General features: G+C 46.3%; 2 protein-coding genes and 1 long non-coding RNA gene across 3 annotated transcripts in view; 2 read left to right on the plus strand and 1 right to left on the minus strand.

The window, feature by feature from the left end:
• The window catches only part of CEP170B (centrosomal protein 170B), a 258688-nt gene that overhangs the window by 90417 nt on the left and 142171 nt on the right, over positions 1 to 26100 (plus strand). The window lies entirely within an intron of this gene.
• On the plus strand, positions 1300 to 20109 carry CCDC198 (coiled-coil domain containing 198). Its single transcript, XM_009564866.2, has 6 exons — positions 1300 to 1626; positions 4705 to 4781; positions 8960 to 9046; positions 9729 to 9827; positions 10243 to 10408; positions 11832 to 20109. The coding sequence occupies exons 1-6, from the start codon at positions 1410 to 1412 to the stop codon at positions 12077 to 12079; spliced, it is 894 nt and encodes a 297-aa protein (XP_009563161.2). The 5' UTR covers positions 1300 to 1409; the 3' UTR covers positions 12080 to 20109.
• On the minus strand, positions 20150 to 22122 carry LOC128852224 (uncharacterized). Its single transcript, XR_008449935.1, has 3 exons — positions 21987 to 22122; positions 21291 to 21541; positions 20150 to 20548 (listed from the first exon to the last, which is right to left on the minus strand). It is a non-coding gene; the product is annotated as an uncharacterized LOC128852224 (long non-coding RNA).

Consider the following 26100-nt stretch of genomic DNA (forward strand, 5'->3'; position numbering starts at 1 on the left):
ACCTTCCTTAAAACATGAGCATCAGAACACATAGGAGTCAATTATTTCCGTTTGACTGCAATAAATCTGTTGGAAAATCCAATTCTGGCAAGATTGGTACCACTTATATGTTCCAGCTGAATTTGGTGGAGGGTTTCAGACAATGAATGAAATGGGAGAAGGGTAAGAAGAGCTTCCAACTCTCCTGTGAGGGATCACGTGCTGTCCCTAAAAGCGATGTATGGGACAAAAGTTGCTTCCAGCTCCACGTTTCTACTGCACAGAGCTTGGGAGTCGAACTGAACCTTAAATACAGATAAAAAGCTGCATTAAATAATCTCCCAGTTAAAGTAAAGGGTGAGCTTCACGCCACTAGGAGGGCAGCGATGAAGCCAGCCTGAAGCTCAGGCAGATCTCAACCCATCCTCCCCTCCCATCAAACACCATTAGCTGGTGTTAAAGACATATTTAAGTGAGGGGGTTAACACAGAAGCAGTTTGTGCCGTAGCAGGGGCTGTCAGCACTCACTCTCAAGCTGAGCAGGTCAATATGGTGCTGATAGCCATGACCTCCAGTGCCACACAAGCATAGTTCAGCCAGCACAGTCCCCATTGTCCACCCAACACCTTAAACAGCGCTTATCCAGGGACTCTGGGTAAAGACGTGAAGGGGCAATTTTGGCCCAGCAGTTGCAAGTGTGATAATATTTGGGAGCCTCTTCTAGTACCGTTAGGCCCTTCTGGAACCCATTTCAACCCCAAGCTTGTTATTCGTTTGCTCCAGAATCCTGCAGGAAGGGCATCTTTTTGCAACTTGCCTTCCTTCCCCCATCCCAAACCCACAATTCTGCTTTTAGTGCTCTTTGTTTTACAAAGTAAAGGCACGTGAACATCAAAGTCGAGCTCCAAAGCACATGGATGCTGAGTTTTTTAGGGCTTATCCAAGAGATATGGGTCCTTAACTTAACAAGATGCTCAGCCATTCCCTGTCCACAGGCTGCTTCTCCTACACAGGGTAGGAGATGCTTTAACCCTTCTGGTGGATTAAATTTCCTACTAAAAAAACCCACAAAGTTTTAGCAAAATCTGATTGTAACACCTCCAGGTCAGCAAAAAGCCAGCTGAGGCTGTGCTCTCACTTGTAGGTAAAAAACAAAGCTTCCTTAGGGCTTGGAACTGGTTCCCCCAGTTGTTTTCCACTTGTCCATCAGCAGCAGCCACCTCTCATTCCTGTAGGGAATGGACGGCGCTGGGTCAATGTTTAACCAAGTGGAGAAGGACGTGTGGGCACATCCGTGGGAGCCAGCCCTGACCTCAGAGCTGGCAGGGAGCTCCCTGGGAACTGCAGTTGCTCACAAGGATCCCTTAGCGTTCAGGGAAGACAGTGTATGAGGCGTTTTCCTTCTTCTTTCAAAGCCACTGCTCTGAAAAATGGGCCTGAGCTCTTCCAAGGCACATCCCAAGGTGACAAAAGTTGCACCGATGCACACTAGGGAGAACCTTCCTGCTCTCGCCACCCCATACCGGCTCCCCTGCATGCCAGGAGAGCTCAGCCTGCACCCGCCAGCTGCAATGGAGCGGAGAAAACCTACATTTCACCAGCAACTTCCACCTCTCCGGGATACTTGGTATGGGAGAGCTTCTGCAGGTAAGGAGGTCATCGCAGAATTATCGTGAAGCGCAGGGCAGAGAACCTGGGGGTCTGCAGGTTTGTCCGCTGCAGAGCAGGGGTGGGCGTAGGTCTGTGCACATGCCGTTCTGCACAAGTTGCTTTTTGCTGTTTCCAGGACATTTTATATTTGGGAAAATGCATTTTTGCTCCCCTGTTTTGGAAGGCATCTCAGTCACTAGAGCCCATATCACCGGCTCCTTACTCCTATCAATTGTCCCCTGGGAACAGCCTTGCTCCCCTACACCAACCTGTATAGTCCTCATACAGCAGCTCCATAACTCCTGGTCACACGCCCATCCTGCTCACTTGCTGCCAATGGGCATATCAATATCATTATCTTAATTAGAATTAGATTCTGGGTAACATACTCAGCAGGTAACACACTGCATAAAAATAAGTTATAGCCATTTCTCAGGGCTGATTTCATAAGCCGAGAGGCAAAGGAAAGGCAATAGCGTAGCTGTGTGTGTTTTTCTACAAGTGGCATCGTGCAGGCTCTCCTGCAGCTTTTCACAGCAGGGTTTAAGCTCCATCCATAGTCAAACCCTTCTCAGGCGCAAGGAAGGAGGTTTGCACCCATCTGAAGTTGGATGCATAGCTCTGTACAACGAGCTGGGTGGTGACAAATGGCTTCTCACAGCCACGTTAGGTAAGTGTGGGGAGAAACCTCCTCGAACACCAATGTGGCTTGAGAAAGGGCAATGCAGTGGAAGGAGGATCTGCGGCCCTAGCATCTTCTGCCACTCTTTTCAATCTCCAAAACTGAATTTCTGACGCATGTTGAGTAATGTCAGGCAACGTCGCTTCACCAAGGGCTGGATATTTCCATCAGGATCATCCACAGAGAGGTATCAGGAGAAGGTGAAAGCTCTAGCATGGTAGTAGTGACACTCCAGGACCAGAGATCCTGGGCCGAATACAGATCGGGTCTGTCTGTCATACAGTTTCAAGTACTTCATGACAGCAAGAACAACCAAATATTCCTATTCTGGAAAATTATCATCACCGGGTATTTAACAAGTGCTTGTAAAAGATGTAATTTTACAAAAAAAAAACCCCACTTCTAAAACCCTTCAATAAATGTCACTTTTAATTTTCAGGAAAAAAAAAGAGTATGCTCAAGAGTACTTGAGCAATGCATTAGCTTGATCTGCTGTCTAAATAAGCAAAGTCTCCAAGAGAATAGGTTGTATTTGGTTTATGAGGGTTCATATTGGCTTATGTTAAATCCCTCTTCCTCCAGCAGGCAGAACCTGCTGCTAAAGTGCAAGGGCAAAAAATAAAAGTCACAAGAATGACTTCAGCTTGAGACCTATGCTCCCTCCGTGGTGGCTGTGTGGTAGGAGAATGGTGTGTGCGCGTCCCCACCAACACCATGCAGATGTGCCAGGGACCATCCCTGCCCCAGACTGACCAGTCTGGGCACGCAGTGATCCCCTGGCTTCCAGTTCTATATTTGTACAGGATGAGGGCAAATCTCCTACAAGGCACACGCATAGGATGAGAGGGAATAATTTAAACCACCACCCCTTGCCGACACAAACCGTCAAACCTCACAAGGCAGAAATAACTTCCCCAAAGCCATACCACTCACCAGAACAAGCTTCTCCCTTGCCTGTGCTGGATCCCACATTCGCAGCACTGTGAGCCACCTTCTTACATTTTATTTCCCCCTTAGAAATTCTTTCTGCACTAATTCGTCCTGCAGATTAAAAGGCAATAATTTAATAACCCTCTCTTCTGTTATTTCAAGCTGCTCTTTCAGCACGTGCTCCCCGGCAGCTGAAGTCTGTCTCCAGAGGAGCTGTCTGCACTGGAAATTTTCACTCCAGGCACCCATTCTGGCATGAGCAGAGCAGCTGCAGCTTTGCTCAGCAGTTAATCATTGCTGGTGCTCAGCAGAGCTCAGCAGTCATTTATCCAATGGAGTCACCATCTCCTCCCCTACCCCAACACCCTCCTTCTCTCTCTCTCTCTTCTCAAAGAGCCATGTCTCGGCAATCTTCCATGGGGCTCATTTAAAGGAACCACTGAAACCCCACATAAAGTGACCTCTAAATTATTATCATTTTTCTTTTCAGCGTAGCTATCAAATTTGACATCAACTATAATGTAATTCATGCAATTTATCCCCAACTTTCCCCTCCCGAGGCCACCTCAGGGCTCCCACCACATTGGAGCAGGAGCTGCTCAGCAACAGCTCGCTCAGCTCCACGTACAAAATAGCTTTTGAATGCACTAAGTCTGGTTTTCAGAAGAAAAGGTGGGATAGAGAAACTCTTTTACAGAAGAAACACGTACTGCACATGCACTCGTGCAAAAAAAAAAATAGGCTCTCCACCCAAGAGCACCAGCGTGGAATGGAGTTGGGCGCAGATCATGTTCAAGCCCCACCGAAAGCACTGCTTTAATAACTAACAGGTGACCCCTGGAGTGCAGCACGTTATTTTGGGATGATTTCCAAAGATGATGGTCTGTGATCATACGGCTTGTCTGACCGTAACTCACTGGTTGGCTGTAGCCCAGCTCTGCTGTGGTCAGGGAAAGAATCGGAGATATTTCTCAGTTCCACCAAGAAAACCAACAATAATAGAGTCTCAGAGGCTGAGCAGCAAGCAAAGACACAAACTGCTGCCTGTTCCCTGCTTTAAAAGGGCAGGCAGCAAGGAAGCAGAGTAGGTTTGTTTCTTGGCCAGATGATAGTCACAGAGCAGCAGAGGAGAAGGTGCACTCTTGGTTACTTCAGGGTCCCGGGGACTCATGGAAGCCACAGGAGATGCAGAGGATGGTTTTTATCACAAATAGGACGCACAAGAGGTTGTAGAGAGAAGAGAGGTGGGTGGCAGATATTTGTTAGAAACCACAGGTGCTGGTACATCCTCACTTTATTTCTGCAGCTAATAGAATAACTTATATGATAATGCATCCCAAAGAGATGTCAGTAGGATATGCCAACTAAAAAAGTAGGGCAGAAAACTGTTGCTGAGTACAGCCTAATGGCTGATAGTTGATAAGTAGCAACTCAATCCATTTCTCCTTTCTCTAATCTTTAAGGGCCCCTTTCTTTCAACACCATACCAGAAGGAGGAGAAACCAGCATCATTAAACAACATCCACCTCAAAGACCTCAAGTAAGGCGAGTTTATGAAGTTCCATATGAGTTGCTCTGCTTGACCCATTGATGTGGGCTTTCTTGGGGACATGGGCACATGTCACAGCATTGCAGTGGGGTAAACGGATATCCTACAGCAATGCAAGTATGAAGTCCTATCTCTGTATGATCATCCCTAGATGAGCTTTACCACGAGCCCAAGTTTGATACCCAAGACAGAGCAGCTATGTTGACCACAGAGAAGTTATTTTTGGTTCATTAACACAAGGGAGAGAACTTCATCTTCTAAGAGGAGACAAAGAGGGGCCAATGCAGTGAGGCCCTACCTTTGCCCTCCTGCCTGACTCCATGGGTCATGTCTTGCAGGCCACCCCCTGTGTGCTGTGGAGATATCCAACATGTGTCCCAGCACTGGCCATGAGGCCACCTCTCCTGTAACGATCCACCTTTCTTTGTGGTATCTGGTTACCGGCAGCTAAGTCTTAGTACTCCCATGGTGCTAATTTGGCCAAGATAGAGCCCTTTGCAGAAGGGAGCCAACTTGCTTCAAGTGGGGCTGGTTTTGGCTCTTCAGGCCAAATATCCCACCAAGGTCTATCATCAACTTAGGAGTAAAGAGACAGATGAAACAGAGATGTGCTTTGCACTATGGGCCAGTGAAAGTACATAGCAATGATCTTAGGTTTTAAGAATTGCTATGCATGCTGTGTACCTACAGTTACAATCATAGAATCATTAAGGTTGGGAAAGACCTCTAAGACCATCCAGTCCAACACCCCTGAGCATTACTAAACCATGTCCTGAAGTGCCATGTCTAAGTGTTTTTTTAACACCTCCAGGGTGTCCAATATTTTCCCAGGCAGCATCTTCCAATGCATCAACACAACTTTGGTAAAGAAGTTTTTCCTAATATCCAATCTAAATCTCCTCTGGCACAACGTGAGGCCACTTTCTCTCATCCTATCACTTGTTCCTTCAGAGAAGAGACCAGCACCCACATCACCACAGCCTCCTTTCAGGTAGTTTTAGAGTGTTATGAGCTCTCCCTTCAGCCTCCTTCTCTCTAGGCTAAACAACCCCTGTTCTCTCAGCTGCTCCTCATTAAGACTTATGCTCCTTTTCTTTTTTAAAAAACAAAAGTGGCAAGAAACCCTCCTCACGCATTTTCTCTGCTGATATTTTTACGCACTGATGCTTTTATACAATACATAAACCTGGGTGAGGCTCTGGCCATCACGCGCTCATGGGCTAAGCTGGAGCAGTACTACTGTGGCTGCACAATTCTTGCTATGAATCAAGTTATGTAAAACCCAAACCGCTGCTTTCTGTGCTCCACCTCCATTTTTATTGCATCTCCACACCCTCCCAAACCAGTCAGCAATAGCTTCCAATTTCCTATGTCTTACCTGCTCACTATTTCAGATGCAAAGATGTCAGTGTTTGGCCAAGATCAAGTTCTCCCTCCTTTCCACAGAGGATCAGCCCCTACATGTCCCAGAGCCATGGCTCCCCCAATTTGCTCCTCAGATCTTCTTCTGAGCCCCAGCCTGAGGTTTTCATTTCTGTTTCTTCTCTGCTGCTCAGCCCTGCAGGTCCAGGGGCTCCAAAACTGAAAGCAAATCGGGCTCAAAGGAATTAAAGCAGACAGAGAAAGGGGATAACTTGAGCAGACTCCTCCAAACATGGGTGCATCAGAGCCTCCTGCTCAAAGAAAGCTCAGCTGCTGGAAATACCACCTACTCCCCATGCTTTTATTTTAATTAATGAGGTGGGTGGAGGGAGTCTACAGATGCCTGTGACTGGGGATAAACAGGCAAATGTGCTTCTTGGCTGTTTAACTGATGAAAGAGATGCATTTGCCCCAGCTGGCCACATGCTTCGTTGTAGCAGTTGCTGGGTCATTCCAGCACTGAGTGCAACCTGGACCAGCTACCACTGGCAATCTTCCTTCCCAGCCACCTCTACAACCCCTTGCAATAAAAATCCTTGAGAGAACATCTCGCTTCCTTGTGCTGCTCTGAGATCTCCTCGTTCCTTTCTGAGAGCACTTCCACTCTCCCAAAATTCAGTAACAAACCCTCTGTCCTTGTTCCACGATAGCAAACCCACTGAAGCAGAGGTATTTCACTCAAGGCTTCCTTGCTGTAATTAAGGTCCTTTTAATGTAATAAAGAACAGAGGGGCCACCAGACAGGGTCAGCTGAAACCCAGGCTGCGGCTTTGGCCAAAACTGGTGGCTTCAGAGAGAACAACTGGCTACCGACTATTAAATAGTGTGTTCCTGGACATGGTGATGAGGCAGCATCTCCTGGAATGAGTCCAGCTGCGCCGGGTGAGCTGTCACATGGAATCACCGCCTTTTTAGTAATCTCCTACCAGCGTGTAATTCTTAGTCACTGATCTTATTTCCATTACGGCTGAATTTATGTATTATTAAAACACTGGTAATATTTACTGCAGGACAACAACACTGTTAATCCTACCCTGTGCTTCTGCCACTGCTGTTGGGGAGCATGAACAGCCTCAGCAAAAGCCCTTTTTCCTGCAGGAATATTTTCAAAGGCAGCGGAGCAGAACGATATGGCCTTCCCAAGGACTTTTAGAGGATTTTGGTCCGGGACTACTTCCAGAGAAAAATCCTGTGAGGTTCACAGAGACAAAAAAATAGACTCAATTTTCCAGCCTGCGACACAACTTTTGCCCAAAGCCTGAAACCTGGTTTCCCTGCTGGGAGCTGTGAGATGAGCCGATAGATGTGGGAGTTAATCTGCCTTCAGTCACTCTGTGCTGTCTGTCTTGGTGGCATCGAGGAGGGATGCACAGCCCAGACCACAGCTTGTGGTGTCACATGCTGCCATCTAGTGCCATTTTTTAAGTTTCATATTCAATTCAGTGTGGGTTTTTTTGATGCTGAAAGATATGTGAAGTTGTCGTTTGGGGCTGATGAGGGAGGCTGTGTTTACGTGATGGTGCAGACTTCTTTTTTCTCCTGCGTTATCCAGGGAGTGCAGTGATAGGATGAGCGGGAATGGTTTAATCTGAAAGAGAGGAGATTAAGATGAGATTTTAGGAAGAAATATTTTCCTGTGAGAGTGGTGAGGCACTGGCCCAGGTTGCCCAGAGAAGTTGTGGCTGCCCCATACCTGGAGGCGTTCAAGGCCAGGTTGGATGAGGCTTTGATCAACCTGATCCAGTAGGAGGTGTCCCTGCTCGTGGCAGGGGCTTGGAAATGGATGATCTTTAAGGTCCCTTCCAACCCAAAATGTTCTATAATTCTATGATTATTGCATTGATTTACAGGATGCTTCAAAATTGCTGCTTAGGCTTTGGTATTTCTCTGTAGTCAGAGGAATGTCACCTCTTAGAGGATGCTTTAGTTCGTATTCGAGGGATTAATGATCATAGAATCATTGTAGAACAGTTTGAGTCAGAAGGGACCTTAAAGATCATCCAGATCCAACCCCTGGAAATTGCAGAGGCTCCTTCCACTAGAGGGGTGTTTCCCCACATGAAGTGTAAGTTTATTCCCTTGTTTCTGAGCTTCCACCTAGAAGGGGACATTAGCAATATCAAGTCATGAAATGATTCTTGAAATTCTTGATTCTTCAATTCATGAAATGATATCAAGTCTCATCTAGTATGTTGGCACAATTTAAAGAGACAACTTAGCTCCTTAAGACAAAAATCCATGCTCAGAGCAGTTGGAAAGCAAGCCACTGGGAAAGGCACTTTGTACCATGCACAGTCCTGCAGAGAAAGGTTGCACTCAGGCCAACGTAAAAGGGATGGCTTGATGGAGGGATTGATGCTTTGGGTCTCAGGTAACTGAGATCTGCCCTCAGATGACCAGCTAGGAAACTTTACATTAAATTATGACAGAAGTCCAGGATTCAGCTTTGACCTGAAGCAATGTGGGCTGAGGTTTGTCTTCACTGTGGTCTTGGCTGGAGCCTTGGGCACTGTTCAAGTTCAAAAATACCTACTGTAATGCAGGAGATTCCTCCAGTTTTGTCCACTGCTGGAACACCTAAGGAGATGTTAAACTCCCTGAGCATCTGCTAGAGATGTCAGTCTCCTTCCTGTATCCAAGCAGCTACATCAGAATTGGAGCTGGAAAAATGTCAAAGTAGATTCATATTAGGTTTTATGATTGTGTAGAACAAGCTATGCTGAATATTATAAGTATTTGACTTGTAGAGGCTTGAACCTATTGGCCTTCCACAAGCAATTGCTCCTGCGAAGCCCTGGAGTCAGCAAGAAGTGGCTGCAAGCCCAAAAAAGAAGGTAAGTTCACAGATTAAGCCCTGTGCATGGGTCGTTGCAGGCTGCGGGCTCCTTTCCCTTGTGGTTTGGGCACCATGAAGAGCAGAAGTTGGTGTTTTACACTGTCTGGGCTCCTATCCCTGGCCGAGCTCAGGAACTAGCTGCAGCATGGGTGTGTGGGTGAAAGGACACAAAATAAGGGGAAAGTTTCTGAACCTCCAGCATGACAGATTGGTGGGTGAGGCTGATCTGCTGAGCCAGGACCGTAAGTATTTTTGAGGACGAAGTTTTAAGGGTGGCTTTTTTAAATGGCTGAGCAACTTGAGCTTGAATTGCTTGCAGTCGGCAGAGGTGAGGCAAACACCCCCTTACAATCCCAAATGTGCAAAAGTGGTTCCTCCCTTCAGATCATGAGATTGTCCTGGACAGACAACTCAAAAGTGGTAACACCTTGAGGGGCAGAAGTATGTAGACATTGTTTTAATGAAGATTTTTCCTGCCATACCCCAAAGCTGTGAGATAAACTGCAAACACGGGTGGAAACCTGCGATAAATTGCTGCAAGTCGGTTACGCAGGGAGGTGCTCACTGCCTTTATCCAGGGAGCGCCCCAGGGGCCAGGGGTGGGTTTGTGAGCTGGTGGCCGATTCCTTCTCTTTCAGAAAGTGCAGGTGTATTTATTTATGTTTTTAAACACCTCGTAGGCTCTCGAGAAGAGGGGGCAGAGCCCAAGACACCTCCCTGGCAGGCGGCAGCACTTGCACAAACTGCAGATGCTGGACTTGACCCGCAGGCGCCAAGAGGTAACGTTGAGATGGATTTGGGGATAAGCTGGGGCTTCCCACCTCAAACAGGGCTTTGCCCATCCCTGGTGTCTCTCCCTTGGATCAGGAGGCTTAAAGACTGTTTCTGGGAAGGTCAAATGAAGCTTTCCCAGTGGCTCAGGCACAGAAGTGAGGAGCATTCCCACAGCCCCCGTGATCTTTATTTTTTTCTAATGCTTTGCCCTCATTTGGCTGTGGCCCATGGAGAAACCAAAAATCTTTGTCCAAGTCATGTTCTGTCATGTAGTCAGTTTGGCAAATACTGTTTGCCCTGTTTAAACTACTCGACTGCGTAATTATTTTCAGCCCCAGCCCCCTAATGATCTGCCTCATCGAGCTGTTAAACGTGTTCACTCCTCTGCTGCTTGTGTTGACGACTCGTTTGCAAACTCAGGCAGAGCTGAAGCGAAATCTCCACAGGGAGGCAAGAATCAATAAACAAAAAATCAAGGAATTCAGCCCGAAGAAAGTCCTTGACATTCTCCAGCCAGGCAATGGCATTGAACATCGAGACCTCATCCCTGCTGAGCACAATCAGTGTTTTCATGGAGGTGACCGTGGTAAGTAGAACGATTTTACAAGGAGATGTAAAACTTGCCAGCCTCTTAAATGTCATCACAGAAGTTTCCCTACGGAAGCTGCTTCCACAGCTCCATCTCCTGCCATGACACAGTGCAAATTCAAAAGACTGGGTGGGGGAAAGCAGTGAGATCTGTTCGTAAGGCAAAGTGTTGGGGTGCCTCAGAGAAGGATGCAGGTCTCTGGGCTGCTTTTCTGGTAGCATCCAAATTGACCTGAGTAGACGTTAATTAAGAACCATGGAATAGACATAGGGGTATAAAAGCAAAATCCTCAGGGCCAGACACCTGCAGGGGCAGGTTGTCTCCAGTAGGAGAGTCTCAGCTTGTCCCACGTGTGCCCTGCATGGCAAACTTGAGTGTGAGAACAGAGGATGTTCCTGGGGTCCAACGTCCTTGGAGAGCTGGGAATCTGTCAGGCACAAACATCCCAGGAGGTGAGCATAGAGACCACTGAATGGGTAAACATAGGCAGGCTGAGGGGCACCTCAGCCAAAGGGGTGAAGAAGAAAAAAAGTGCAAAATGATTGCCTGAAGTTTCACCCCTTCCACCAGGCTTTGCCTTTGCCCTCTGTCCCATCAGTGGCCACCTCGCCCAAGCCTGGTGTGTGCTCAGGTGCACATAGGCTGTGACAGTATCACAGTGGTCACTCTGGCAGGGTTGGCAACTGCCAATCAAAACACACCCTGCCAGCTTTCCTCCAGGCACCAGACACGAGTTACTTTGGCAGAGCCTCCATCATAATGTCTGTATATCATCAAATGGGATGCTGAAGCCAAGCCCCAGCCCCATGCTAACCCAGTGATTGCCCCGCGCAGGCACGGAGCCGGTCCTTTCTCCAGGGCTGAACTGCTGGTAGCTGCAGTTGTTGGTGGATACATGACCTTGTGGTTACCCAGCAAAATATACCAGGGCACAGAGTGCAAACAATCAGCTCAAATCTCCAGCTGGGGCAAGCAGGGTTGGCTTCAGAAGAACTTCTCTACTGGGCCGGGTTGGTTGCATCTTAAATATTTCTGCTCTGGAGAAAGGAATTGTGATGTTCCCTTGCAGCAAAAGGGGAAAGTGGATGATTTGAGATTTCCAGTTATCTTCAGGGACCTTTTGAGACTGTTTTTTAGGAGAACAGTCAGCTTTATCTCTTCTCCTTGATGTGTGTGAAGGACTGAAGGAAGTACCTGCATACAATTTTTAGGTGTTGAACCTTGCCAGACTCAGTAACTTCACCAAATATAATTCTAAATACATTATACCCGGCCCTGCCCAGCCCAGAGCATGGATTCTGGTCTTGCAGGGATCTCTCAGGATCTGCTTTACATGTGTCCAGCTGCCCATAGCCATTTCCTGCCAAATCCTATGGAGTTGTGCAGCTCCATAACATGATTATTTTTTTAATTCCTCAAGGAGACACAAGGAGTGGAGGACCCTCCAGTCAACATGATGGGGCTGAACTCTCTCTGAGTGGAAGCAGGAAGGTTGGCCTGTGGTTCTGCAGGAAGCCACGGACAAGGGATCTCTTCTGGGACACCTCCAGCACAGGCTCTGAGGAATGGGAAAGAGAAGAGAAGATTGACCGCAAACCTACGCTTGTGAGAACGAAGACAGAGAGAGTTTCTCTCTTTGATGACTTCTTTGATAAGGATTTCTACTAGCATGGCTTGGAAGGAGAGGGAGTGCTGAAGTAAGAAGCCACAGCTCCGGGAGGCTGAACCCCCAGAGATGGATGGACGGAGGGTGGACACATGATGTTTGTAGTAAGTGGCATTTCTAGGAGTAAAGGCTGCTGGAAAGGCCATCTGGAAATGAGGAGATGACTGATGAGGAGTGAATGACTGATGTGGAATGAATAACGACTGTTTGGATTATGTGGCTGAATCAAAATATCTGGGTAAAATAATAGCTTGGTTTGAGCAACAATGAAGTAGGGATAGAGGGAGAAGGAGGAAACTGGCAAAAAAACCAAGCAGAAGCTGGAAAATATTCTGGATTAACACCAAATATTAAGTTCCAGCTGAAAAGAATTTTTTTGCTTGTCTTTGGGTTACTCAACCTTTCTGTTTAACTTGGTTTTAATCTTATATATTTTTCTAAACCACAAAAACCCCAGTTCAAAATGCAGGGTAAAATGATTCATTTAGGAAATCTTTAAAATAAATATTCTGGCATTTCTAAAATTCCTTTCTGACTTTTTTTTTTTTTTTTTTAAACTTCCTCTCCTCCCCTGCCCTGGACACCGAAATACGTAGACTTTCTTCAGCACTAACCTCCAGTTTTCCAGTTAATCCTCTAAAAAGCTGGCTTTTGTTCACTTGCCTCTGGTGTTCAGGGTTCCGTGCCGCACAGTGAGGAGTGGAAACTGAGGGATCTCCAGCATCTCCTGCAGATACGTATCCTGGTGGTGCCGTGTGCCGGTCGAGGCTGCTGCATCCACCAGGAATTTGATCAGACTGCCCTGTTGCAACCTGACATTTCCAAGCATATTGAAGAAGAGAGCTATATGAAAAGAGCCAGATTCATCAGAGAGATAAATGCAGTTCCCGGTTTTCCTAAACTGTATTTTTTTTCATGAAATCATGCATATTTCCTTATGAAATTGTTTGTTATCTGAGAGAGAGAACTTCACACAGTTCTCCTGGTTATCTTTGTAAGTCTGTAAAGGTCACTGCAGTAAAAGTGCATCAGCGTTGTGGAACGCAGTAAGTGATTCAAGTATATATATAAAATTATTTCCTGGGATTTCAGTTGTACATCTTACAGTGTGACAAACTGAATATGGAGGGCACCAGTGCTACGCATGGGAGGGGAAGAGAGTCCACCACCAGCCGTGGCCCTGAGAAGAAGACCTGACCAATTCCCTGCATCGATTCTACCTCTGTTTGAAGTCGCAGAGCTGACGAAGGACATTAACTCTTCCTTGTACCTCCTGCTTGACTCCTTGGTTTACTTTCCACTTGGTATCTCTAAGACCTACACAAAGGTAAGACATCTTCAAATCAGCTCAGTGGCACAGCAGTAAAAAATATGGTTATCATCACAGTGACTTTAATTTCCTTCAGAAGGAATTCTTATCTTCTTAGTTTTCAAGCCAGGACATCCAGAACAACTAGATTTGGAGTCAGTTCTCAATTACCCAGGGCGGTGGCAGGGCTTGGGTAGCTCAGGACAGATGAAGCATGTCCTGCATCGCTATCTGGAACCTGCAGCACCTCCCACAAAGCTGTTTCGGATGTGTCTGTGCTGCATCCTCTGCTTCCTGGATTACATAGCCAGAAAAAGAGCAGGAGACACATTTTTACACATATTCAGTGGAATTAGACACCCATGGCTGACTCAGTTTAAATGGTATTTTGCTATTTGTCTCTCTCAGGCTTTATTAAAAATCCCAGGCAAAACAGGAGCTGGAAAAAACACAGCCAAAGCTCAAAATCAAAGCTGGAGCCTTCAGCACAGCTGCCCAGAACTGAGCTTCTCTGTCCTGCTTTCACCTTTCTCTCTTTTTCGCCATTCCTAAATGCGTAGCCCATGGCAGCGCGTCTACACGCTTCACAGAGAAAAGTCCTCTTTGGAGAAAGGCCACACGCCAGGCGTGATTTTAATAAAAAGCCAAGAACGCAAACCACAACACAGAGAAGGAGGAAGAAGAGACTGATTTTCATGAGAAAGAAGAACTACTTGTGGGTAACGTGTCTGGAATCTGTGTGCTTTAAAGACAGGCAAATTTTGCAGATAAACACGGTCATCATGTGTGAGCTGGAAATATCGTGAGAGCTTTGAATTTGATGCTGAGGTTGTGCTGAAAAGGTCAATGATTTAATGGGCTGGAACAATTAATCTGGCACTTGTCTATACACCTGTCCGCCTAATGATGTGACACATCTCCCTTCTGTGTTCCCATCTGTCAACAATTAAACTATAATTGGTAGAAATGCAATTTATCTCAGATAGAGCTGATTAGTTTTCCAATAATCATGTTGCCAGCATTGGGGAAGAGTGCTGCCCACGGAGAAAAGCGTGTGGACCAGTCGATCCATATCACAGACTGTGCGAAGAAGAGACTCTGAGCATTAATTTATCAACTCACAGTGTGCAAAATTTGTTCTTACGGAGGCGATAAAATCAGCAAACCTGCTTCCTACTTCTGGTGCTCAAAATTGCTCGACTGTGCTGCTCTTGATTGTATTAATTCATCATAACCTGTAGAGAAGCAGACAGCAACTCATCTTCTTCTCATGTTTTCTAACATCCTTTCAGAGTCTGGAAATGAAATGTTTTCTTTGTTACTAAATGTGAAACCTAGACTTTTCTATAAATTATAGAAGATGGGAAAAAAAAAAAAAAGCAACCCACAACGTGTATGCTGCAACGCAGCAAGGAAGGTTTTACAAAGATGTTTTTCTCTGAAGAGCTCCCGAATCCAAATGCTCGCTATTAGCTCATAGTTTGAAGGCTGAGTCATCGCAGTCAACTACGAAGAGGATGAAACTTGCCACTCAACACAACTGAGCACACAAGGCTTCAGTCCAAGTCACGCAGCACAGAAACCAGTGCCTGTGTTTTAGCAAAGCCGCTCGCCTTGACCCTGGTGTGCATCCTGACTGGCAGGCGCTCATCCCGGATGAGTTTTAAAGGATAATGAGAAAACTTGTGTGGGGTTTGATTTTGACGATATGGAACAAGGCATAGTCAGAGGAGGAAGACCCAAGAGGGAAGGTTTCAGAGCAAAGGAATGGGATTTGTCTGACCTAGTTCCAACAATCGAAGGGCTGTGAAGCTGATATAAAACAATCACCTACTCTCTTTATAGCTGAGAGCACAAAAGGAGAAGTAAGGGGCATCCCCAGAGGGTGACGTTTCCCTAATCCATCCTGGGATGGTGTTGGTTAACTGCTACCTTAAAAGGTGTTTCTGTATATCACTCAGCCACCCAGCTTTGAAGCAAGGCTGGACCCATCCTACAGGTTAAACTTGTCTCCACATAGATTCACAGTCTCATAGAATAGTTTGGGTTGGAAGGGACCTTAAAGCCCACCCAATTCCAACACCCCTGCCATGGGCAGGGACAACTCCCACTGGATCAGGTTGCTCAAAGCCTCATCCAAGCAAGTTTTGAACATCTCCAGGGATGGGGCAGCCACCACTTCTCTGGGCTGGTCATGGATAGGAGCTGTGCTGAGGCAGGGGCTGCTCAGACCAGGCGCAGCACCTTCAGAGAATTCATGTTTTCACCCATACAACAAAGAATGGAGATTTTATACAGTTAATGATGTGACTACCGGTACCAGCAAATGGCAAAGCCCTGAAGAAAGGGGAGATGTCGATCAGATAAATTCCTGCCCCAAAGCACATGGTGAAATGGTTATAGGATGATTTTGGTGGTGGTATGAACACGGTCAGAGCAATCCAAGTTCCTCCAGCCCAGGATTAGCTGAACCAGTTTTGCTGAAATGTTAAAATAAAATCAGAAGGCTCAGCCTGAAGCAGACAATTGGGGAAAGCCAGCACCAGCGGTTAACGTCTGGCAAAGTCACTAGGAATTAAACATACAGCCTATAAGAGGAAATGCCGATGAACCTTACCTCTCTATCTACAAAAGCAGGAAGGTATTTAAGAGACCTTGCAGCAAGGGTTGCTGTAATATCTTTGTTATTGTTTCTGAGCAGAATAATTATCTACTTGCACTTATTAAAAAGAAGTATTAGGTAAACAGAGTTAAACAAAGCCACGATGTTACAGGATTTCATCGAGTAGTTCCTGGGCTCTGCCCTACCTGATGCTCAGAGTGTTTGACCTCCTCAGGAAAGCAAGTTTTCAGCATCATGCAATGCCCTCCTTTCTCCAACACAGGCACACATTCAAAAGCAGAACAAACGCCATCATCAAAGGTAGTGGGATGTATTCACTAACCTTATTACAGCCTTCATCTGCCCTGCCTCACTGGAAGGTGTGTGACAAGCAACTGGGATTGCTTCAATCTGCTTACACAAAGCCACGAGAGAAAAGCACCCAAGAGCATTGACTTGAGCAGCTCTGTTTCAGGCTGTACATGGAGATTAAAGTATTACCACCAGCTTGAAAAATATCATCCTTGGCACTTTTTTGTTTGCCTAACTAGGTATCCTCGGACTGTGTTGTGATAGCACAGCCCTAAATCTGCTGTTTTCCAATGCTGGAAACAATAATTAAGTATTTTCCATCTTTCTTTGTATAATTCCTGAGCAAAGTAAAGAGATGGCACAAGGGTCCCCTAATGAATTAAGAGTAGGGAAGCAGCTCCAGTTTCTTTTCTGAGCCTCTTTGCCTGCTCCAGACATGGGATGTTGCCCTTTCTGGGATGTCCCCTCACTCCCAGGAGTGTTGGTACAGGGACCTCTGGCAACACAATGTGCCTCCACTGACGGAACAGAGCTGCCCACACACACCTCCTGTTCTTGCAGGAGTAGGAAAAATGTTTATTTCTTGCTTGGCACAAGGGTTGTAGCTTTTTGCCACCTACTGACATGTTGTGGGAATGGCTCATGCCGTGAATTCCTGCAGAAAGTCTTAATTGTGCACTGGGTCTGGGTGACAGTGGATCCAGCATCAGCTGAGCAGTCCACAAAAATGAAAGTAAAGAGTATATGCAGCACTTGCCACTCTGACAGGAGAGCAACATGTATTTGATTGGCTGCTCCTTGCTATAATTCCCTCCTTGCCCTATGCCTTGAGCACTTGCTTCATTCTGCCGGTGAGTGAGAACATGGGAGAAATCATGCATCTTACTTTCAAAACAAAGCCTTGGCTTCTTCCTCTTCTATCTTTCCCCCAGTTCATCTGTTTTTCCCCACTTCACTTCCCCCTAAAGTGTCTGCCTGGCTTTGGCCCTCACCCAAGGACCTTCCTTCTTCCTTAGCTCCACTGAGGGCTCCTGATCAGAGGACAGAAGGTCTCTGCAGGACCCCGTGCACTGCTTAAGCTTCATTTAAATCCTGTTTTGGTGGCTTAAGCAATGCACAAAACAGTACTAATTCATTGCTCAGAGTGGACTTCACCCTGCGTGAGGGCACCAGACATATGTCTGCGTGTCCTGCTTAAGATGATGAATGAGGTGTCTTCTCTGCAGCAGCAGTTTTAACACGGCTCTCATAACCTCCTAGACTTTCAGAGAAGCTCAGCTAAGGAATCCTTCACCTTCTCAGAACTTCTCTCATTTTGGTCTGTGTGGCTTTCTTCTCCCTCACTCTCACTGCAGAGTGCTTTGCTGACCTACACTCGAAGTGATGGTGTAGAGCAGAAACCTGTTATACTGCTGATCCAGCCTTGAATTTCCTTGTTCCTCCTAAGTCATCCTGAGACAATGCAGATGCCTGTGCTGGCATTACCTGGTGGCCCAGGCAGAACGCAACCCATTTAATCAAACCAGGTTTTATGCAGCATGTGAGTCAACATCCCAAATTACTTTATTAGCTTGGTATTAAATTAAAATGCTAGGTAACCACTGTTCTAGGAGGAAAGAGGAGCAAGAAAGCGTCTGTTTTGCAGTCACCCCTTGGAGAAACCACTTTTCATTAAATGTGGAGGTGGTGAGGCCCTGGCCCAGGTTGCCCAGAGAAGTCTTGGCTGCCCCATCCCTGGAGGTGTTCAAGGCCAGGTTGGATGGGGCTTGAAGCAACCTGATCCCGTAGGAGGTGTCCCTGTCTATGGCAGGGGAACATGGAACTGGATGGGCTTTAAGGTCCCTTCCAACCCAAACCATTCTATAATTCTGGTTGTGATATGATCAAGGTCTTGCCCCTCGCTGGTAGCCACTTGGTCTCAGTCACAAACACCACCCAAAAGCAATCAGTGTGGTTCACAACTTACTGCTGCGCTGAAAATGAAAAAGCTGAGCTTAAAATCCAGGCAGTCCTTCTGTTTAACACACAAATCACTTCCTTCAGTTTAGCTGAGCTGACCTAAAAATACAGCTTTTTGCCACACAAAGCCTCCCTTGTGAGCCTTGCTGCAGTCGATTTTTCTTACAGGGCTTCTCTGTCTTGAAAAAAAAGTTACTGAAACTTCATTTCCATATATTGCACTAAATGGTTACTGAGTCCATTAACGCTTCGGTGTGATGGGGGTTGATAAAATAACATGCTTAGAGCTTTCACGTCAGGCGGAGTATTAGCATACAGTGCTGATGTGGGTCTGGATGTCTTTCCAAACTTGAATTTTGAGCAAAATTTATTTTGTTAAAAATGCATCTATATCTTGGCAAAAAAATATTTTAAAAAATTTGCACTTTTCCCTGAGAACTTCAAAAAAAAAAAGCAAAATAAGCTTAAGAGTAAGGCTTTCATTTGGGGTTTGTCTCTGGTTTTGATTTATTGAAATCCCTGTTTTCAGCCACAACAAGTTATTGTCGCTATTTTTGCAAAGCTGATTTGTAACAATGATCTGGCTAGATGTAGCTAAAAATAGTCACAAGAAAATGTGGAACAAAGTATTGTGCTCAAGCTAGAGCCAAAAAAATCTAGGATCTTCAATCTTTAAAACCAGTTTTTGCAGCAACCCTTGCTTTCCACCTCTATTTTGAATTTTCTCATTCCCAAGGCTCTCCGGGTCCACTTCGCTGCTGTGAGCAGAAGGGCTGGAAATGGCCATAAAGCAAAAAATATTAAAATCCTCCTGCAGACCCTAAATCTTTTTTTGCTGAAGGATTACCTGCTAAAACCAAATTGCCCAGTCCCCCTTTGAAGCCAAGGATGAGGAGCTGGGAGCAGCTCAACGCTGCTCTGGATTTTGCTAACCACTTCCTTCATCCTTTGGGCACGTTGAGTTGCTCTGCCCTCGTTTACTTTTTCTTTCTCCTCCCTCCCGTCTTTCAAAAGAAGATGATACTTAATGAACAACCTGCAGGGATCTTGCGCAGCTCTGTTAACGTTCGGAAATTGCTTTGAAAGCAGCCAGCTTTGTGCAGTTTCTAAGGATGAGGGGCTCCTCCCTTTCTGACTCTGTTGCACCCACACACCGCTCTGGGGGTTGAAAGTGGATGATCTTGAAGGCCCCTTCCAACCCAACCCAATCCATGATTCTACGACTATACTTTTGGTCCCAGGAGCGCACTTCTACCTCCCCACAGTGGGGTCTGGTCCTGCCTGGACGTTTGCAGCACCTCATACCACAGCACCGACTCTTGCATTGTAACAAGTGGAGCGCTTTTTCCACACTTAGGGAACCAGATTGCTCATTGATACCTAATATACAAGGATTGCTTCGGACAGAGATGAAAGAAGCTATCACTTAGAGGAAGAGCGTGATGAGGAGGTAAAGCCGCTGTGTTTTGTTGGAGACCCGGACAGCTGCTGTTCAAAACTTAGGGTATACGGGGCTGTAGGCACCCCCAGCTTCTCTTTCACCAGCCAGTTGCTCAGTGCTCCGACTATTTTCTAAGCTCTGCTCTATTTTCTTCCTTTCCACCTTCCTGTAACACAAGCTTCTGTCTGAGCTCCTTGTCCTTGGTGCAGCCAATGTGAGGTTTTCCTCTCTCACAGCTTAGGATGGCTGAGAAAACAGCCGGGCACCCAAATATGCAGTTAGGCAAAGGAAAGGGGCTCTGCAGGACTCGGAAACACTTCAGTCTCTTTGGGCTTTTCCTCCAAGACAGTGATGCTGAGATAGTTTTATTAGTTCCCTTCTCACAATTTCCATCACTCTTAAAGACCTCGGTAAGGCTTGGTGAACGCAGGCACTGGCTTGTGTTGATGGGAGGTCACTAACGACATCCAAGAGCAGGAATGAGCTTTATTGCCTTGCGGGAGCACCTGGCTTGTAGGGGTTGGTGGTCTTGGTGGGTAGGGTGGTCTGTGAAGGTGGCAGAGGGCTTCCCTTCAAGTAAAGTGGAAGTGTATGCGATTTTGTAGCCGTAGGATCAGATGTTTGGTCTCCTCTCTATGTCTGTGGCTGTTGAAAAAGGGTGTCACTTCTGGACAGGGGACTTGAAGGACCAGGGGCACAGCTAAGTGCAATGCATCTTCACTGACCACGGGAAATCACATGTTCAGCTGCCCATAGTACCAGTTTAGCCACTGGTTTTCCTATAATGACTAAATGCGCTGATGAGTTTTCCGATCCAGGTGTTTAAATTATAGGAATCCGTTCTTCATCTATGCGAGAAGAAAAATAATTACAAAACATCAAAAAGTGAAATAAAATATATTAATTAAAAAAAAAAACCAGAGAAGACTGCTAAATATCTGTCTGATTTGGAATTAGGTCACTGCAGAGAGGGGAAAGGCTTTTGTTTATAGTTGAGAATAGTCATGTAAGTCGTTATGATGTGGAAATAGTTTAAATGAATGAGGTCTTACTTTCCTCAGCTTTCAAGTGCTCAGATTTTGTAGCCAATCTTCTAGTTAAGCACAATAAGACCTGTCTTTCTGCTTAAACCAGGAGTTGTTGTAGAGAGAGACAGTGAGATCTGAAGCACAGAGTGAATCCACGTTAACAAAAACCTCCGAAGACCATCATTACTGTTAACTCAGATGTGTTCAGATTCAGGCCCCATACTGAGAAAGTAACACCGGCTGATGGCAACCCTACCTATTTGGTTTCCTTGTTTGGAAAGAGGGAAGTCCTTTGCATTTGGGGTTGACAAGATGCTCATCAAGGGCCAGTTTTGGTGTTTTTCAAAGAAGGTTTCACAACATTGAGGAGGAAAGCACTATAAAACTTAGCTCAATGCCTTGAAATGCTTTTATTCTGACAGCTCCTGTCACAAAAATAATGAAATGCTTTTAGGGCACCATTTCCCCTGAAGTGACTTTCCTTCAGTGGCAGATTTTGCCAACCATATGCAGATTCCATTATTAGACAACGCCGGTGAGTCGGTATAAAGTCAAGTCTTACCCTGCTCGCCACCGGGACTTCCACTCCTGCAGGGATGCCTCCAGCGACGACCACGAGCTTCTGGGGCCCATGGCTATCACTGGAGCTCTTCCAGCCCTTCTCTAATAGCCTGCTTTGATGTTCAAGGGTAATAACGATTCAGCAGTGCTGGTTTTCATTGCTTAGCATACAAATCACGCCAAGACACTGAATGCTTCCTGCACCTAATTATCCACCTGGTGCATTTCAAAGGGGCTGAGAAAGATGACTTTCTTAAAAAAGACAAATAAAAACATCTTAGACAGAAAAATAAAACAAACAACGACCCCAAATGCATGAACAACATTATCGCCGGTTTTCTGCCAATGCTTTTTTTTACAGCACAGAAAGCACCACCTTCTTCTTGTCATGAGAAGAAAAGGTTTTACTTTGGTGACATGGCAAATAAATGCACATGAAGCTCCTAACCTTAGGAGAAATGTCCTTGCTTGCAGAGGACAGGCACTAACCCAACAACTGGAGAAGCAAGCACATAACCCACATAATTAAAGCCTGTTAACACAAACTCCAGCTTTTTCTCCTAGACAGAGGTCTTGGGTTAAACAAGCTGGAAGATCAGGAGAGCAGAGCCTGGTTTGAAAGAACAACATGGGATTTTTCTCCATTCCTCCAGGTTACATTCTCTTAGACTGCCCAGTTTCTGCCCATGTTCCCAACCTGCAATGTCTTCTGCTGCAGCAAGACATTTCCTCAAGGTTTAAGGTTTAAGCATCATAGCTCCTCAGTGTTTTGCAGCCAATGTACTTCTCTCCACGGCGTTTTATTCAGAGATGTATGCAGTCTTGGGCTGAAGTTCCCTTCAAGGGCCTCTTGAGGACTTGAACACCACTATAATTGGGACTGAAGCAGATGAAGTAAAGCTGTGGCCTTTGCAAAGGCTCTGAAGAGGGAGTTCTGAGCATCCATCTCCCTACAGGGAGAATGTAGCTGGCTCAGGGTTACAAAGCCCACACCTCCCTCCTACAGTGGCTCTTCCTACCTGAAGGAGAAAGGTCTGCTGCACAAACTTCCATTATTTTCCCCCATTTCAACGACTGGCCACAACCAGACAATAACCACAAAAGCATTCCTAAGAAAGGAAAAGATTTACTAAAAGCAAACGAAGGGTTTCAAATGGAAAAGTAGGTTTAATAATTTCAGGTTTCCTTGGTAAAGCTTAATCTTATTTACCAGGAAGGATTTGGCAGGTGTGATTAATTCCCTACTTGCTTAAACCATCGCAAAAGAGGCTGAGCTCTGCAACGGGACAGAGCACCCAGAGCATCCCCACACGAGAAGGATGTGGCCCTTCCCTGTCCACGTGCATGTCAGAGCATGGGATGCAGTGGACACAGAATTTAGGAGCAACTGCTTGAGAAGTTCTGCTTTCCTGCCACATCACACTGGGGGAAAAGAGGTTAATCAGAGGGGCTGGAAATCCAGAGGCTCAAGGGAAGGTATTTTTGTACCTAGAGGAGATGTACACAAAGGGCAGGGTTTAATCTGGGTTTAAAATCTGGGTTATTTTATAACCAAGCTGGAAGCCACTCAATGGGAACACACCCAGAGAGAGTAGTTAGTGCTGCCAGCATTCAGCTGAGACCTGAACAGTCGCAGGAGGAATTTACTCAACACAGCTGAGCTGCTCTCTTGGTTTATCACAGCTGACATACAGAGGTCCACCTCTCTCTTCCTTTGCCCTGAGACTTTCCTGTAGTGGCTGAACTATTTCAGAGGGTGGTTCAACTCACTAACCTGGCAGAAATACATCACTAGGTGTACATTCTTGCCGAAGGATATAATCTTCTCAGAAGAAGGCACACACCAGGATGGCTTTTTCACCCTGTTTCTGCCTTTTCCATGGGATCTGGTGGTCCGTTCTGCACAAGCAGCTTGAGAGTCTTTTGGTTAGTCTTCCTGACATCACCTCTCAACCCATTCAGGTAACTCCTTCTGGCCACACACAGCCCCTCACATGAATTGTTACCCTTTCAGTGAAGATCTTGATGCAAATGGCACCATATTTTCATGCTTTTCCCCGTGCGAGCCAGCCAAAGAGCCTTTCTCTACACATTCAGGAGACAAAGGAGACAGCTCAATAACTCCACACCTCTGATTCCCCGTCGCTGCAATGACAGACTAAGAGAGTTGGGGTTGTTCAGCTTGGAGAAGAGAAGGCTCCGGGGAGACCTTAGACCAGCTTCCAGTACTGGAAGGGGCCTACAAGAAAGCTGGGAAGGGGCTCTTGATTGGGGAGTGCAGGGACAGGATGTGGGGGAACAGTTTTCAGCTGAAAGTGGGGAGATTGAGATAAGATTTTTAGGAAGAAATATTTTCCTGTGATGATGAGCCCTGGCACAGGCTGCCCAGAGAAGTCCTGGAAGCTCCATCCCTGCAGGTGTTCAAAGCCAGGTTGGACAAAGCTTTGCACAACCTGATCCAGTGGGAGGTGTCCCTGCCCATGGCAGTGGGGGTTAGAACTGAATGATCTTTAAGGTCCTTTCCAACCCAAACCATTCTATGATTCTTCTTCTCCCTACCACCCCCCAGCCCCTCTCTCTTTTCCCCACCCTTGTAGGGCAATTTGAGGGTGGGTAACCAAGCACTTACAGTCAAGAATCTGTTTAACCATGCTTAGTTAACCCTGGTGTTAACTAATCCTGGAATTAACTAATTCTGGGGTTCATTAAGGGATAACCTCAGGGTTAGTTAACCCTGGTGTGCAATGCACATGAAAATATGGGACTTAGGTGTCCTTGCTCTCTACTCCCTGCCCTGTAGTACTGCTTTATCCGTTGATAGAGTCTTGTCTACCAGCTTTTCCTTTTATTTCCTACTAGAACCCAAGCAGAGCGTTTAGACATGTGTATCCCAACCTCCTCTTTCCTCATCTCTGCGTAAAGCTCTTATCAGCCACGCAAGCAAGCCCAAACCACTGCTGCTGCAGATTATTCACCTAACACATAGGAGCTGGATTGTACAGGCAGAGGTGGAGCAGACTCCCAGATACTCCAGATCTTCAGAAAGCAGCCTGGTAGTACTTGTCAAACTAGATAAAGAGCAGCGTGGGGCACAGCTGTGGGAGCCAGCAGACTCCAAAGCAGTTGGAAGCTTTACAGAGTCTTTCATGAGAGGGAAAAACTTTGGCAGTAAATTTTGTCTATAAAAGGTGCCTACATGTTAACATAGAGCAAAAACTGGCTACTCTGGATGAAACATTCCTCTTGGAAAGCCAGATTCTTTGCATGGGGTCCCTATCCTGAGATTTTTGAGTGACCACCATAAATTCAGAGTAAGGATCACAGAATCACCAGGTTGGAAAGGACCCACTGGATCATCGAGTCCAACCATTCCTAACACTCCCTAAACCATGTCCCTAAGCACTTCATCCACCGTTTCCTTAAACACTTCCAGGGAAGGTGACTCGACCACCTCCCTGGGCAGCCTCTGCCAGTGCCCGATGACTCTTTCTGTGAAGAATTCCTTTCTGATATCCAACCTGACACTCCCCTGGCAGAGCTTCAGGCCATTCCCTCTTGTCCTGACCCCTGTCACTTGGGAGAAGAGCCCAGCTCCCTCCTCTCCACAACCTCCTTTCAGGTAGAGAGTAATAAGGTCTCCCCTCAGCCTCCTCTTCTCCAGGCTAAACAACCCCAGCTCTCTCAGCCGCTCCTCATAAGACTTGTTCTCCAGCCCCTCACCAGCTTCGTTGCTCTTCTCTGGACACGCTCCAGAGCCTCAACATCCTTCTTGTGGTGAGGGGCCCAGAACTGAACACAGGATTCGAGGTGCGGTCTCACCAGTGCTGAGTACAGAGGGAGAATCACCTCCCTGGACCTGCTGGTGACCCCATTTCTGATCCAAGCCAAGATTCCATTGGCCTCCTTGGCCACCTGGGCACACTGCTGGCTCATGTTCAGTTGGCTGTCAACCAGCACCCCCAGGTCCTTCTCTTCCATGCAGCTCTCCAGTATGCCAGGATGTGGCAAAGCAGGGCAATGAGGTCAGTGAAGGGACTGGAGAACAAGTCTTATGAGGAGCAGCTGAGGGAACTGGGTTTGTTCAGCCTGGAGGAGACTGAGGGGAGAACTTACTGCTTCATACAGCTCCCTAAAAGGAGGTTGTAGCGAGGTGGGTACTGGTCTCTTCTCCTAAGTGACAAGTGATAGGATGAGAGGAAATGGCTGCAAGTTGTACCGTCGGGGGTTTAGATAGTAAGAAAAAATTCTTTACTGTAAGAATGGTGAAGCACTGGCAGAGACTGCCCAGGGACGTGATGGAGTCTCCATCCCTGGAGGTGTCCAAAAAGCACATAAACATGGTATTTTGGGACATGGCTTAGAAGTGCTGGGCTGACAGTTGGACTGCATGATCTTAGAGGTCTTTTCCAACCTTGATGACTCTATGATTCTGAGCCTGACTGCCTCTTCTTCCCCTGCACTGTGTCCAGGTGTTCATAGACAAACCAATGCTGGAGTGCTTATGGTCAGAGGAGTCAGGCAAGCCTCAATCAACCACATTACACATACAAGCCCATCGTAAAGAACAGTCAGAAACTTCACTCGTTAGTCTGCAGTAAGCTAAGCAGTTACAGACTGGCAAAGGCAGGGTGCTGTGTTCGAGAACTGCAACTTCTCCTTGGCCTCTAAATTAAAGGAATAATAATTTTTATTCATTTCTAAGCCAGTTGGGCCAGTCTATGGAAAAGTGGTCTGTGAGCACCATTTAAATCATGCATAGCCTAAGGTTTAGGAAAGGTGGATTTTGCTTTTGTTCACTGCTTAAATCCGTG

The sequence above is a fragment of the Cuculus canorus genome, chromosome 5 (genome assembly GCF_017976375.1).
Source record: "Cuculus canorus isolate bCucCan1 chromosome 5, bCucCan1.pri, whole genome shotgun sequence".
Taxonomy (NCBI): Eukaryota; Metazoa; Chordata; class Aves; order Cuculiformes; family Cuculidae; genus Cuculus; species Cuculus canorus.

Bases quoted from the DNA above. Each gene is read 5' to 3' on its own strand.
- CCDC198 (XM_009564866.2), top strand. From the start codon at position 1,410: ATGGGCCTGAGCTCTTCCAAGGCACATCCCAAGGTGACAAAAGTTGCA. The intron at 1,627-4,704 runs GTAAGGAGGTCA...CTAATCTTTAAG, and splicing joins GTATGGGAGAGCTTCTGCAG to GGCCCCTTTCTTTCAACACC. The intron at 4,782-8,959 runs GTAAGGCGAGTT...TTTGACTTGTAG, and splicing joins ATCCACCTCAAAGACCTCAA to AGGCTTGAACCTATTGGCCT.